This window comes from Pogona vitticeps, chromosome 2 (genome assembly GCF_051106095.1).
Source record: "Pogona vitticeps strain Pit_001003342236 chromosome 2, PviZW2.1, whole genome shotgun sequence".
Classification (NCBI taxonomy): Eukaryota; Metazoa; Chordata; class Lepidosauria; order Squamata; family Agamidae; genus Pogona; species Pogona vitticeps.
Window position 1 is genome coordinate 142,506,835 of NC_135784.1, and position 14,940 is coordinate 142,521,774.

The 14,940-nt window shown below is 43.6% G+C and overlaps 1 protein-coding gene across 1 annotated transcript; it reads left to right on the forward strand.

The window, feature by feature from the left end:
- Positions 1-309: 309 nt before the first annotated feature.
- Positions 310-14,519, forward strand: CHMP6 (charged multivesicular body protein 6). Its single transcript, XM_020813543.3, has 8 exons — positions 310-433; positions 2,618-2,727; positions 3,952-4,039; positions 6,087-6,173; positions 6,278-6,343; positions 6,893-6,973; positions 8,704-8,758; positions 11,730-14,519. Exons 1-8 carry the CDS (start codon positions 371-373, stop codon positions 11,780-11,782), a joined length of 603 nt encoding a protein of 200 aa, XP_020669202.2. The 5' UTR covers positions 310-370; the 3' UTR covers positions 11,783-14,519.
- The last annotated feature ends 421 nt before the right edge of the window (positions 14,520-14,940 follow it).

Consider the following 14,940-nt stretch of genomic DNA (forward strand, 5'->3'; position numbering starts at 1 on the left):
ATCCCAATCACACACAAGGCATGGAGCTCCTGCCTTGACTTCTCCGTTCCGCCTGGAATTGGGGGAGAAAGAAGAATTATATTCGTTAGACTGAGGACTGGAAGCTGGATCTGTGTGTCAGTCGGACGCTCGAACTATCAAGTCTATGCAATATAAATTCGGAAGTTTGCTTCCAGACTAGGGGGATGGTTCCCTCTCCCTTTTTTCTTATCTCTCTGGCGACCGAGCGGCTGCTTTTGCTCCTTGTCGAGCGGACCTCTGCCTGCGTTCGCTTTTTCGCGAGAATGGGGCCTTGATGGCCGCCGTAGTGAAGTAAGGGGGTTGGGGTGGGGCTACGGTAGGCCAGGGCTGCGCGGGCGGGGCCGGGGCGATGGGGAATCTGTTCGGGCGCAAGCGGCGGAGCCGGGTCACCGAGCAAGATAAGGCCGTGCTGGTGAGAGCCGAAGGGGTCCCGGGGAGAGGATAAAGGGAAGCCGGCGGCAGAAGGAGGAGGAGCAGCAGCAGCAGGAGAGCGCCCCGAGGCAGCCCGTGGGTTGGCAGGACGGGAGCGCCCCGGGCGCCCGGACCCAGCCTCCCACCTTGCATCCCGCCCAGGGATCAGGCGCCTCTTTCCTCGTAGAGTATTCCGATTACCCCTTTCTTTCTTTCCCGCCTGCCTGAGATACAAAGCAAGCCCTGGATTCCTTTACACGGGCAGTCCTGTATCTGCAGCATTCTTCTCTCTGTATGTGTGTGTGTGTGTGTACTGTATATCTAGGGCCAGTTCTAGTAAATGAGTTGAGCTGAAACAGCGGCAAATCTTTTTCCCTGGGGCTGTTTTCTTGTTTTGTTTTTTAAAGCTTTATCTTCTTCTGCTGCATCATCTCTTTGAATTTCTTACCAGTCCTTCTTCACTTCTTCCTTCCTGTTTCAAAAGTCACCAAAAACAAAAGAAAGTATTGTTGGCTAACATACTTCATTGCTCTGGTCTCTAGTAGTGAAGAGTACTGTACACTTAAAGCAGTAACACCCCAATATATGATGATATATAAGCTGGGTATGGTACAAGGAGATGACCCATTGTTTCAGAAAGTCTGGGAGCCGTGCCTAGTGATGCTGAGTACTGGACCATGCAGTATGTGCTACTAAGGAAACCTGATTTGGTTTCAAGTTCTGAGCTGACTCCTAACGTGCAAAATCGAATAACAATCTTACAGGTTGCAGTCATAATCACTGGAGAACATTTCTTTTGAATCCAGAACAAGGTACATGCATAAGATTTTGCTTAAGTAGCTATATATTGATAATGGCATACTCTTTCATTTATTTATATACCTCCTTATAAAAAGTCCAGATATTTTACATCCTGTATACATAAAATACTGTACAACATGCAGACATCATTAAGCCATTAAGGTGAGGATGATCCGGCACTAAATACATGTAGTATTTGCCTGTTCCTAGGAAATTTGTACAAATAAATGTGTTTTCAGACTCCAGAATGACAGCAGGTTTCAATTAACAAGCAACTTTCCTTTCTGTTCTTGAAACTTTAAGTACCTAGGGTGGCCATTCCCACATGCATAGGAAGGGAAATAAGTGATGACATCTTTGTTACAGAGTACTGTCTCCAGAAATTTTAACTTGGTATTTATCCTGATGACTTTTCAGTTCCATCCAAAGACCTTCCTGCTATTCTTTTTTTCCTGTCAGAATATTTATGTGGAACAAATGATACATAAGAGGAATAGTAAAGGAATGTTTATCTTGTCCTTTTGGGAGAGTGGTAGCTGTTTGACTTGTTAATGCTCTGGAAAACGTTATCCTAAAGAGTCTTAGCAATCCAAAATTCTTTCTGTGAAAAGCCTTTGAGCTTATGCAATAGTTTTTACTAATTTATTTGCTCACTATCTTGCTCCATTTGGGTTGTTTGAAACTGTGGGCAATTTTTACTTCCACTTTCAGTTCTTACCTTAGTAAGTCAAAGCTTATGTGAAGCAGAATAAACATAAGGTCTTTGCTCTTGATTATTGTCTTTACCAAAGATTTGAAACCTGCTTGTGTGATTTTGCAGGGTTTCACAAATTTCTTTGTAGGCTGAGGGACAATGTGTGTAGCAGCCTCTGGAGGACTGCAGACTCCCTACCTGTTTCAACTGCTCAATGGAGATTAACAATAGAAACAGTTGTTTTGGAGGGTATTTCAAGGCATCTGGGCTGGTGGTTCCCAACATGTGGCTTTCCAGGTGTTTGAGTTTCCAGAAACCTGAGCCAACATGGTTTGGGTGGGGCGGGATTCTTGAAGGTCATGTCTAAAACACCTGAAGGGCAAAAGATTGAGATACATTGATATAGAGATATCAGCAGCTGGGAACAGATGTTGGGAATGGAATTCTCTCTTTCTCACTGTTACAGGGTGTTCCACATAAGACATGTGGAACCAGATAGCAATAAGTTGATGCTTGTCTTTATCCAGTATAACTTTCTGCTTCTTTTGCTGCCACCTGCAGAGTGGATTGAGGAATCAGGACAGCTGGTTTTATAAGTAGGTGTGCCTGAAGGGGACACACTGATATTTCCAGCGGTCTCACTAATAAGGTCCTGCCTGCTCCAATGTCCTTATTTCCTTTTTTCTTTAGCAATTGAAACAGCAGCGAGACAAACTAAAGCAATATCAGAAAAGGATATCATTGCAGCTGGAGAGAGAGAGAACCTTTGCTCGACAGCTACTCAAAGATGGCAAGAAAGAGTAAGTCACTTCTGTGTTATGGGTCTGTTCAGCCAATCAGGATATTTTCAATATAATGTGCCACATGTGCCCTGTATGTGTTCAAGGAGAAAAGCTGGGTAGTAGCATAGTTCAGTCCACTGATAACATAGTGGTTCCATGATTGTCATAGGTTAGGTTAAAAACATGATTTGAAGTTTGTAGAAATTTGAAGACATCACTCAGCTTGGGTTGCACATTTCTTCTGAACAAGTAGATCCCTGGAAAAATTAAAGATCCATTAGCTGAAAATGATCTTATGTATCTGAATGAGTTCTATTATTAAGATGAACACTGTTGTTGTTAATGATGATTCCACCTTCTGTGGCTCAATCTGTAAAAATGATATTCTTCAGTACAGAGACCCAAGTTCAGTCTCTGGCATCTTCAATTAAATGTGGGATAATTGGAACTACTGTAGCAATACAAGTAGCCTTTAGGACACTGTGCATACATATATAGTAAGGAGGAGGGCTATAGTTCAATACCAGCATGTATACTTTTCTTTCAGAAGGTCTCAGATTCAATCCCTTGTGTCTCCAGGTAGGATTAGGAAATTCTCTTGTCTGAAAAGCTTCTGTTAGTAAGTGTAGTCTATAATAAGCTTGATGAGCGAGTGCTCTAACTCAATGGAAAGACACCTACTTATGTTCCTAACCTCAGTGGGAGAAGGGATGTAAAACTGCATAGCATTGTTCGAAGTGAAATTGCTGGTTTGTATTAATAGTATTGGGTGTTTTTCCAATCAGTTTTTTATCTAGACATATTCCTTTATTGCATCCTGCTAGGGAGCCTTTGATTTTTCACACAGTGGCCAGCCTCATAGAACATTAGAAGATAAATCCCTTTTCCTCAAAATACTCAAAATCAATTGACTAATGAAATGGATTGATCTGAGCTTGCAGTGAGACAGTAGGAAGCTGGAAAATTATACGTTGCCGCATAAAGGTGGAGTGTTTATTAGCTTACATTTTAAAAAGGTAATTCAAATCTGTAGATAATAGATGTGTCAACTGATATTGGCCATAATGGAGACTTCCCTGTTTGGAGACAGTCTATGTATCAGGCACTCTCCATTATCCATTCTTTTAAAGAAAATAGTGTAATAAATGTTTGGTTAGTATAAAATTATACATACATTGTTTAATTATAAGACATAAACCATTTCCTTGGTACAGCTAGTGCTTTTTTCCCTCCCTCTTCTAGCAAAGCCATGTTTCTGCTGAAGAAAAAACGATACCAAGAGCAACTGCTGGACAAAACAGAAAACCAGATTAGCAACCTAGAACGCATGGTATGTGGGGACTGGCAACATCTGCAGGTTGTTATTAGCCTCATTATTGGCTTCAAAACCTGTGGCATTTTAAAGTTCATTAACTTTGTTTAACTGTGTTTTCTAACACAAGTGACCATATTTCATGGTAGCTGAGCAAGTCAGGATACACCCTGACTAATGTGTGCACTGCTGGGTTTTTTGTTTTGTTTTGTTGTGTGTGAATTGTTAAGCTGTCATTATGAGTCAGTAAATCCTTGGCTAACTGTAGTGTCTATGGGACTTTTCATCTGTGCTGACTTGTCATGAGACAGTGGTGTTTGGGCTTTGTAATCTGTTTCGGAACTCTAATCTGATGTCCATTTGATGTTCACTGTGCTGATGCCTGCTCTGAAACACTTGTGTTCCTCTCCCAACTCTGTAGCAGTATCTGTCACGGCTACATATTAGCGGAGATAATGTCAAGTGTGTGTGTGTGTGTGTGTGTGTATGTCTCTGTTGAAGAGTGGGATGTGGGGGCAGGAGCAACTGTAAAAAAATCTGTACAAGCTGTAGTGTTGTTTACTCAGTGAACACATGATTCATGTAATGAAGAGCTTAGTAGGCTGTATTTAGTCATGCTTATAATAAACATATTGAAGTCTATGGGCGTTAAGCTTAGGCAGGCTAATATTTTTTCTCTCTTCGCTTAAAGTTCTGTTCATAGTCCCACAGGTGGCGCTGTTACAAAGAGCATCATAAAAAGGCTTTTCCTTCCTGAATTTCCTTTTGTAAAAAATTCTTGCAGATGGAGAGAAGCCTTGCCCTCCATTCTTAAGCTGTTAAAAAAAAATACCCCAAAACCCAGGAGAAGTTTTGCTCATGGAGGAGAAGCTGTTTTAAAAAAGAAGTCTCTCTCCACAGAGAGAGGCTTTGCTCTGTGTGTGTGCTTGGCGCAGCCTCCCTTGTGTGTGTGTATGTGTGTTCAGCTTGTCCCTTCTTTCCACATTAGTTCCAGTGATCATATGCCCGAACTAATGCAAAAGATTCAGGTTTTTTAAAAATAGAAACACATGTTGTGGAGGGAAAAAACCTCCTGTGAGGGGAACTCTGGGCTGATTTGCATTTCCCTTTGTGCTGTGTGATCCACATAAAAAAGTACGTGAATCGCCCTGGCCCAGGCCCGTGGCATTTTCCTCATTCCCACCCACTATCACTCTCATGTTGTCAGGGTTCAGATAGCCTGCTTTCTCCTACATCTGCTATTGCTAATAATGCTGCAAGAATCCTCAGCCAATAACCTGGGCTAGATACTATTCTTGCACTCTATATGGGTTGTACATAATACTTCTCAGTTCTGGGGGATAGCTGGGATGAATATGCTTCAAGACCATACTTCTGCCAAGCAGTAGCCACAGGAAGTGAATCTGGCTTATATAGTACAGATATGAAAGGCTTCTGCAGATGCTGGTTCCATGTAGAGTGGTGCCTTGCTAGACGATGATAATCCGTTCCACTGAAATCACTGTTTAGCGAAATAATTGTCTAGCGAAAAAGCATTTCCCCATTGGAATGAATTGAAACCTGTTTAATGCATTCCACTGGGGAAGAATCATCGTTGTCTAGCGAAGATCGGCCATAGGAAAGCCGCTTTGCAAACCGCCGACCAGCTGTTTAAATCGCTGTCTTGCGAAGCTTAGGTCCCAAAAACACCTGTTTGCGAGCGCGGAGGGAGCTGTCAAAATCATCATCTAGCGAAAATCGGTTTGCGAAGCAGGGACCAAACATTGTTCAGCGAAATTCCCCCATAGAAATCACTGTTTTGCGAATCTCTATAGCGATCACAAAAAGCCAATGTCTAGCGAAAAAACTGTCATGCAGGGTAACTGTCTAGCGGGGATCCACTGTATGTGTAACATTTACTCTGCACAAACTAGTTTTTCTGCTTCTTTCTTGGTTACTCTTAAGATGGTACAGTAGATGGAACTGTAATATACAGTACACCCTACGCTAGCAGCAGCTGACTATTTTTCTTTGCATGTGGAGGGCAGCATTTTCTGACCCCTATTCTGACTTCTGCTTCCCTCAGGTTCAAGACATTGAATTTGCTCAAATTGAGATGAAAGTGATTGAAGGCCTAAAAATTGGCAATGAGTGTTTAAATAAGATGCACCAGGTGAGTATTAGTCATCAGGCTTGGATTAATTCAGACTGGCTGTTTGTGCATCTCTTCTGATCAACCTTCTTTACATGTGCTGTGGGGGGACTCTCTTTCTGTAGGTTATGTCAATAGAAGAAGTGGAAAGGATCATGGATGAAACCCAAGAAGCTGTAGAGTACCAGAGGGTATGTATGACTCTGTGTGACACTCCAACACTCCTCTTCAACAATGCCAAATGCTCATTTTTATAACTTGAATCCTGCCATTCCATCCAGTTCAGTGCTTAAGGTGCTTCTTGTGTGTGCCTAACTTCCTTGGTGGAGGAAGTTTCTCTGTAGTGTGTTTGATGCAAAATTAGACTAAGTTATTTATTCATACTAAGGATAAAGGATCTAGCTGTTGTTGTTCTGTGCCATCAAGTTAGAACTGACTTACAGCAACCCTAGTAGGGCTTTCAAAATAAGTGAGATATTTCAGGTATGATTCCCCCGTTCCAATCCCCCAGCGAAGGTCCATAGCCAAGTCGGATTTAAACCCTGGTCTCCAGAGTCCTAGTCTCTCATTCTACTCACTACACCCCACTGGGTACCAGAGTGGACAGCTAGGCACCTTAAAGTAATCAGAGCTGACCCTTTCCTGTTTTACAAAATTTGGGTAAAGGATGAGAAGGAGTTTGGAGATAATTGCTACTGTAAGTGATGCTCACTGGCCCATCTGCCCTTTTTCCTTTGCAGCAAATAGATGAGATGCTGGCTGGCAGCTTCACTGTAGAGGACGAAGATGCCATCTTAGCTGAATTAGATGCTATCACTCAGGTAAGTCTTAAGTGATCATAGTGGTAACTTCCATTTGGAAGTGATAAATTTTTCATCAGGTAGGAGGCTGGGATAGGATTTTGCTTCCCAGATGTATGCCTGAGGATGTGCCAAAGAGGCTTTAATAATTGCTGCCTTATCTGCTTTTCTCTTTGGAGTGCTGGAAAGAGTCTTTTAGCAAAAAGAAAACAGAGGAGTAGAATACTTTTTTGACGGAATGTTATCTTGAGTTTATACTTTGATTTCATAGTCTTTGCATGAACTACTGTTCCATAATACAGTAGTGTTTGTAATGGTTAGTCAACATGCTGTCAATCATTTGTATGGATCTAGTTCTTGATGCAGGTTACCCCTCGCTGTTCCAGTCATGCAACTTTGACTTCTGCTTTAGAAGGGCCAGCCCTTCGCTTTGGGACTATTGGGCTGCATTCATACACACTGGGATGGTTTGTGTAACTGTTTAAGTCATCTGTTGTGTACACCAAGCAAAATCCTCTGGTCCTGATCAATTCCACATGCAGAGGATAGTATGACAGGGATGGCCTCGCCCCTTGGCTTTAGCTTGCATCTGAGAGGGGGGGTCATCAGGTGACTGTGCTGCAATCAGAAGTCCCTGCTCCTCCAAGATGGGATCAGAAGGCAGTGGGAGGGTGACTGCTGCTGAGGCATGTGTGCTGTGTCAACAACCTAATATGAAAACAACCATGTGTTTACACACACTGACACAAGCCAAGTTTAAGACTGGAAAATGGAGTGCAGGATTAACATATGCCTTGACCTTAACAAGGCAGCCGAACTGCAAGTCAGAGGAAAGGAAGGGGGCATCCTGGAGACCATGACTCTGGTTTGGTTGACAAGGCCATAAATGAAGGTCCCCGGTGTCTCTTTTTAGTTCCCACCCCATGTCTGGCAGTGAGAGCTAAGAGTCCACTGGTGCTGACTTGAGCAGAACGGGTGGTCACATTTCCTTGGATCAGGGGCTGCATAGCTGCATATGCAAATACACTTACATACACACAAATGCACATCGCACACCTTGCCTCCTGTGGCACTGCAGAGGAAGAGGCACTGGAGATTCACTGCAGTGGGAATAGTGTGGAGGATGCCACCTACTGCAGCAGATCTTCATCAGCATTGCCACAGCGAAGTGGAAGCTTTAACTTTTACCCCCACTCAAGCAGTTCCCCAGGGAAGAAAGCCACACAAAGAGTTATTCCTTTCCACAGCACCTTACCCTGGAGAATCAGACCCTCCCTGGCCTTCTGAAAAGATCCAGAGGATTGAGAGCAGGGCTTCTGGCAGCAACAGGATTTTTCAGCTACAACATTGGTAGTGGGATGGTTGACATACAGGGACAGCATAAATAGCCATGGAGGTCTGCATTTTGCTGACCCACCACCTGAACAAGAGGAATCAGTTACAGTGGCCTGGCATACTCTAGTTGTCAAAAGAGGCACCTCAATAAGTTTTAGGTTGCCACTGCTGTGTTCCCGGGTCAGCAGTATCTCCCAGTGTGATTTATTGACATCGCCCGGGAAGCCAAAATGCAGCAAGAAGCTGGATAACAACTTGGAAGCAGAGCTCTGAAGCCCAGCAGCATAACATCCTGGGAGGGAGGGAGGGAGGGAAGACAAATGACAGCACTTTTTGCTGTCCATTTGAAAATCTTGGTTTAAAGTTATTGTAATCCATGACATCTGCATTTTATAGTGTGCCTTCTCTTCTCACAGGAACAGATTGATCTTCCAGAAGTTCCCTCTGAGCCTCTCCCAGAAGATGTTCCAGGTAGTACTTGCTTTTTTTCCTTTGAGCAAAGGTGGGCAAGGAGACAAAGCTTTGTGCACAAAGTCCCTGGGAAATGGCAGATGTAAGAAAATGGTCAGCAGGCCCTGTTCCCTCATCAGCTCCATGCGTCTATCTCTGCAAGAGTCTGTGGTACTTTTGTTTGTAATAGCCTCTCCAGTGCTTAGTGTGTATAGTGACAACCCAATTAATTGCCTAACATTATTGTTAAGTGCTGTCAAGTCACCTCTGACTTGCAGCTCTCTGAATTAGTGACGACCAGATCGTTGGCATTTAGGTGACACTCCAGAATGTTAAAAGGCTTTGCCTGTATACGATGCATAGAAAACCTGTCAGTGAGCTGAGGAGGCTGAAAAGAGGGGCCGAGTGACTTTATTTATTTATTTATTTATTTATTTATTTATTTATTTATTTATTTATTTATTTATTTATTTAATTTATACCCCACCTATCTGGTCGGTGAGGACCACTCTAGGCGGCTAACAACAATAAAATATAGTAACAATATAAATAAGCAATTCTAATTAGTAAAAACACTACAATACATTACATAGAGTCCAAAACAGAAACAGTAAGGCTACCAAGTGAATTCAAGGCAGAAATAAGATTTGAACCAATGACTTCCACATTTGTGGAATATCAGCCTTTTTAATACTCCAGTTCACTAGGCCTTCCATATTGGAGTAAGGGTAGGCTGCAATAGGTTTAGATTGTATAAGGTTTCATAACATTGTGTAAATACTAAATAGCTTCTCCCATTTAAAGTGCAGAACATGGCATTATGAAAAGCCAATAAGCATCTTGTTATGGAGCCAGTAGATACCTTATCATAGTGCCAGTTGTGTTATACAGTGGGGTCTTGACTTACGAACAACCCTACTTGCGAACAATTCAACTTACGAACCTGCCCTATAGGGGAAATAAGGACTCAACATACAAACTTCCCTCAAGTTACGGACAGGAAAAAAGTGCCCCCTCCCTCCCCTTAGAGGCTTCTGGAGGGGAGGGAAAGGTCAGAAACTTAAAAATAAATAAAAGAAAGTCACTTACCAGGCCTTTGTAACCCCCAAACAGCAGGAAGAAGAGCAAGAAGCAGCTAAATGCCCACACCCAGAAGGAGCCTGGCAGCCATTTTGTGCTTCCCCCCCCTCCTCTCCCCGCCTATCAGCTGATCGGCTGGCTCTGAACAGGCTTCGGGAGGCTTGCTCAGCACCTAAAAAGCCTGCCTGTGTGTCTTTGCGCTGAAAAAATCAGCACAACATGCTTTAAAACATGATTTAAAATTGGCTTCGTTGAAAAAAAAAAGATTTCAAAAGTGCTTTTAAAACTGTTCCCTGCCTCCCCCTTCCTTTCCTGAACCTAAGGAAAAAAGGAAAAATATCCCCCTCTAGTGGTAGAAGGTGGAATAGCAGCTTCCCATTAGTTTCTATGGACTGAAAAGAGCAGATACGGATTAAATGGTTTTCAATGCATTCCTATGGGAAATGCAGATTCGACCTACGAACTTTTCAACCTACGAACCACCTTCCAGTACGGATTAAGTTCGTAAGTCGAGACCCCACTGTACTTCCTATTTGCCATCAGATTCTGAATTCCAATGTCATAATAAAATCTTACTTTAACTAACTGCTCAACCAATAGAGAATGTTGATTAGCCAAACATTTGTTGGGGTTTGTTGGTTGGGTGGTTGGATTGTTTGCTTACTTGTTTGTTTTAAAGCAGACTCTGAAATGTAAGGTAGCCAGTGGTGTATGGAATTCATGGAAAACTTATATAGGCAGCAGTAGGTGTATAAAGCAGTTGGGCTGGCAATGTGATGTTACACAGACCATAAGAATGTCAGGTACTGTACTGATAACCTCTGTCTGAGCATTTTTATAAATTTCTGTAACAATGAGGCCTGGAACCTTTTGTGGCTCCAGCCTATGTAGCACAAATCAAACTCAGCAGGTAACTTTGTAATCATGCAAATATGTTTCAGAAAGAAACAAGTTGCAAAAATTGCCTTTTTATTTTTAGAGTCTGTGGTAGCTTTCAGTTTAACTTTGGCGATACTTCTCCTTAGCATATGAATGGGTACCTGTATATATTGGCCAAAGTCTTCTTGCACGAGTTATGCCAGTGTAAGAGAAATTATGTGAGCTACCATGGCAAGTTGCAGCTAATTAAAGAGTCTCTGCTTTAGTTTCTTGTAGTCTCATTGTGCATGAGGCTTTGCATAGAACCCAGAATCAAAGCAGAGCCTCTAATTAGCAACAGTATGGTTCATGCAGGTATAGGGGAAAGTGGCTTAGAGAATAATTTTTGAACTGCATAGGTTTTTGTGGTGTAATTGTAGTCTCGCCTGGTGGAGAATCTCTTGCCACTGCCTACTGCATTCGCCATAACATACTATAGCTTCAGTGCTGCTATACCACAAATGTCAGTGTATCAATATTCTTCTCCACGGCCTCTTTTTCTGTTTAAAAGACCTCAGGTAAATGGGTGTGTCAGGTGTTCTTGCTCTCCTACTAAGTTGCAACCCTGTCCTGCACAGGCTTAGTCTCTGCAGGGAAACGGAGAGCCTATACCAGTACCTTTTTGTTGGAGGAGAGCACTATCTCATCCTTTGGCCCCTTTAGCTGTTGTGACAGATGCAGCCATTAAACTGTATCAGGACATCTCTTGAAGAATGCTCCTGCTCTGACACAAAGTATGCAGTCATTGAGGTATCTCTCAAAGGGAAAACCAAGAATCTTCCTGAATGGAAATCAGTTATGAGCAGAGTTTGGGCAGAGACAACTCATGTATGAATAGATAGCCGCACACATCTCGGTGAGAGCTCAAAAGCTGAGTTCAAAATGTTTACTAGGAGGAGGACTTGATAAACTATTGGTGAAAGTTTGTTTGGATGTAACTTCATGGGGGAGTTAACTCCTTCCTCTTTACATCTGTTTTTCCTTCTCTCCACAGAAACATCCCCAGTCAGAGTCAAACCAAAGCCAGAATTGGTGGCTGCGTCTTAACTTCAGTTCCTGGGGAATCCTTCCACAGCATCCTGGAATCCCAGCATGCCTGGAGTGCGCGAGGCCTCCATGGTATCCTGTTGGCACTGAACAGCCATGCTGGAGCAGGTTTCCTGCACAGAATAGAAGCTGTAACTGGTTAATGTTCCCATATCAAGATTATTTTGTAGTGTGCACACTCCTCCTTTTTTTAAAAAAAAAAACTTAAATTGGATTAAATTATGACTCTCAGACCCTTCAAGCCAAATGCTTTCTACAGACCAGATTTCAGCTGGAGACCTGTCTCAGATGCCAGCACAGCCTCTTGCTAACTCTGCCTAAGCCTCCCCCGGTTCTTCTATGGAGCTTACAGGCACTGTGAAGAGTTAGGAGCTTTCTGTTGCTACGCTGAGGAAAGAACTGCTGGGGACTCTCTCAGCTTTCCTTTTCACCTGCCTGTCTTCACCTCTCTTTGCAAGAGTGGGATTCTTGACCAACAGCCTGTACCTGCATTAGACAGTGAGTTTGGCGCTGAGGCGGGAGCCTTCCTTCCATCACCAGCGGCAGCTACTTGCGCTAACTAGCTAGTGGAGACACAAGAGAAGGACCTCATGTTCAGTGCCCTTTTGAGATGAATATATTTACATTTCTATGCACCAGGAAGCAATGCAAGGCCACTGGGCTCAAGCTCTTAAAAATATAAAATAGAAGCCCTCTTTCCTACCACATTAGGAGTCTTTAAAGCAGTTGCTAAGGGTTAATGCTTAAAATCCTACGCTGGCCTCCTGCTTTTTCTTCTTCTTCCTCCAGAAATTCAGAATGTGAAAATGCTGAGCAGAATTCAGGAGTTATTGGAGAAGGCTGGAGTCCTATTAATTGTGAAGCCGTTTCTTATACTCTCCTTAGACTGTCACAGCAGTGCAGAAATGCTGATCCAGATGCCACATTACCTTTTTTTCTGTGGCAGGAGATGCGTGCTAGCTTGACTTTGGTCTTGCGTTACTGAGTGGAGAAGGGGTCAGGGAAATGGCAAGACCAGGCTGCCCACTCGGGGATAAACATTCTTTTCCTCATGTAGAAGACCTGAATGTTTGTGGTTTTCCACCTATGGGATGTGGCGAAAGGCTGGATGCCAATTTATTCTATGCGATCCGGATCTGCCCTGCAAAATGTCAAAGACTTGACTGGGGAGTACATGGCTTCAGATGCCCCAAACTGTAGCCCTGACCAGCCTGTCTCGTCACTGTAACCCATGGCGGTATCCCAAATGATACATCCTCGAGAGCCAGCTGGTCTGCGCTGGGCATGACCTTTGTGTCTAAATGACCTGCCGATGTACGGTGACCTTTCTCTGTGGCTGAGTAGTTGAATGGGTTGGTGCAGGGGATTGTTGGATGTGTGATTTGTGAAATCTGCTGCAGCAGTCATTGAGGTTCCTCCTAGTATATGGAGTCAACAGCTCAGATGGAGGAAAATAGACACCTCTTTCTTTCCTCCTTGCTCCACCTACTGGAAATGAGTAATGTACTTTCATGCAAAATATGAGAATTAGCACTGTGGCATTGGGTGTCTCTAAAGGTGCCATTTTTCGAGTGGGTTTTCAGCTGAAGCCCTGTTGCTGGGCAGAATCCTGGATGCCTGGCCATCAAAGGGCTCAGCCAGCACTTGTTTGTTTCCATCCCTTGGGTCCCCGAGGGCCACGATCCTTTCATATTACACCCGAGATGCTGTCCTCCCACTTCACAACTAGGCAAGTCCTTATGAGCATGAGGAAAGTTAACCAATGATTTGGGTACATCTTTGACCGGATGGGTCATGCTTAGCTCCTGCTTTTAATAATGTGCTCATATGCCACACTGGTCATCATGGCGCCCTTTGGCCAGTTTTTACACCAGGAGTAGGTAGCTGTGACCACCTGGGTGTTTATGGATTGTGGTGCCCATCAGCCCTCACCATTTGGCTATGCTGGCCCAGACTGATGGGAACTATAGCCCGGAAACATATGGGAAACTGCAACTTGCCCACCCTTGCTTTATACTTTGGGAGCTAAATAGATAAAATAAGTACATTGTGGTTTCTTAAATCCAGTTGTGCCTGTGGCCAGTTCTCATTCTTTGGTACTGCTATGTTTGCTTTGTTCGCTAGGTGGCAGCCCTCCCTTTCCCTGTTCATCACTGGCTGGGAACGAACATTCTCTCCGTCTGAGTAGCTCTCTGTCGGTTCCAGTGGTTTTTAGTTCTTTGAGCAAATGTAAGGGTGTCCCTGAAGGAGCACAGAGTCTTTCCCCCTGGTGTCATGGGGAAGGTACAGACATTCAGCTCCCCTGCAGTGAATTCTTAGTGTGCTCCATTGGGCCCACAGTGGACAGTGTGGCTCAGTGCCTGTGGGACGGAGGGGCAAGGAGGGATTTCTTCTTTTCCACTGCCAATAAGAACAGGGGTGTGGGGAGAGAGCTAGTGGGACTTGGAGGTCTGCTAGTCCCCGTGGGAAACAGCATTGCAGATGTGCAAAGTGGCCTTAGAGAGCAACCATGGAGCTCACTAAATTGCTTTCCTTTCTGATTTCCCAGCCTGTGCCCTCTGGTTGAAGCTAGGTGAGATTAATGCTCTCATCCTGTCTCTCTGATGGCTCCAAACTCTCCACTTGCTGTTCATGAGCAAAAGTATTTCCATTTCTCGGCTGAATCCTTCGTGGCTCCTCAATCAAAATAAAGAGGAACAGTGCAGGTGTCAACAATAAAGTGTTTCTGATGCCTTTGCTTTCCAGTGTCCAGTCACATGATCTTGGTCACAGCCCCTCCTTTGGGATCTGAAACATTTTGGGGATGGTGGTGACCTCGGACGGAGAGAGAGTCTGATCTAAGGAGAATGTATTTTTCTTAAATGTGTATTAACTGGTAGAACCTGATACAAAGTCAAGAGTGAATGGTAGGGTTGGGATTTTTTAGCCTCAGTACCCTCTAATTTAAGCCTTTTCTCCCCAATGAGTCACATTTATGTGTATGTAAGATGTGTGTAAGTCAGATAGAACTCCCAGAATGGAAAATTGTGGGATTTGTAATCCAAGAAATAAAAAAAATCCCATCCCTAGTAACCCATTCTATACAGTCTTAGAACACATGCTAAGGATAGGGAAGACTTGCTTGTTTGTCAACCAGCTGCTTTATTGCTCCACGGTGT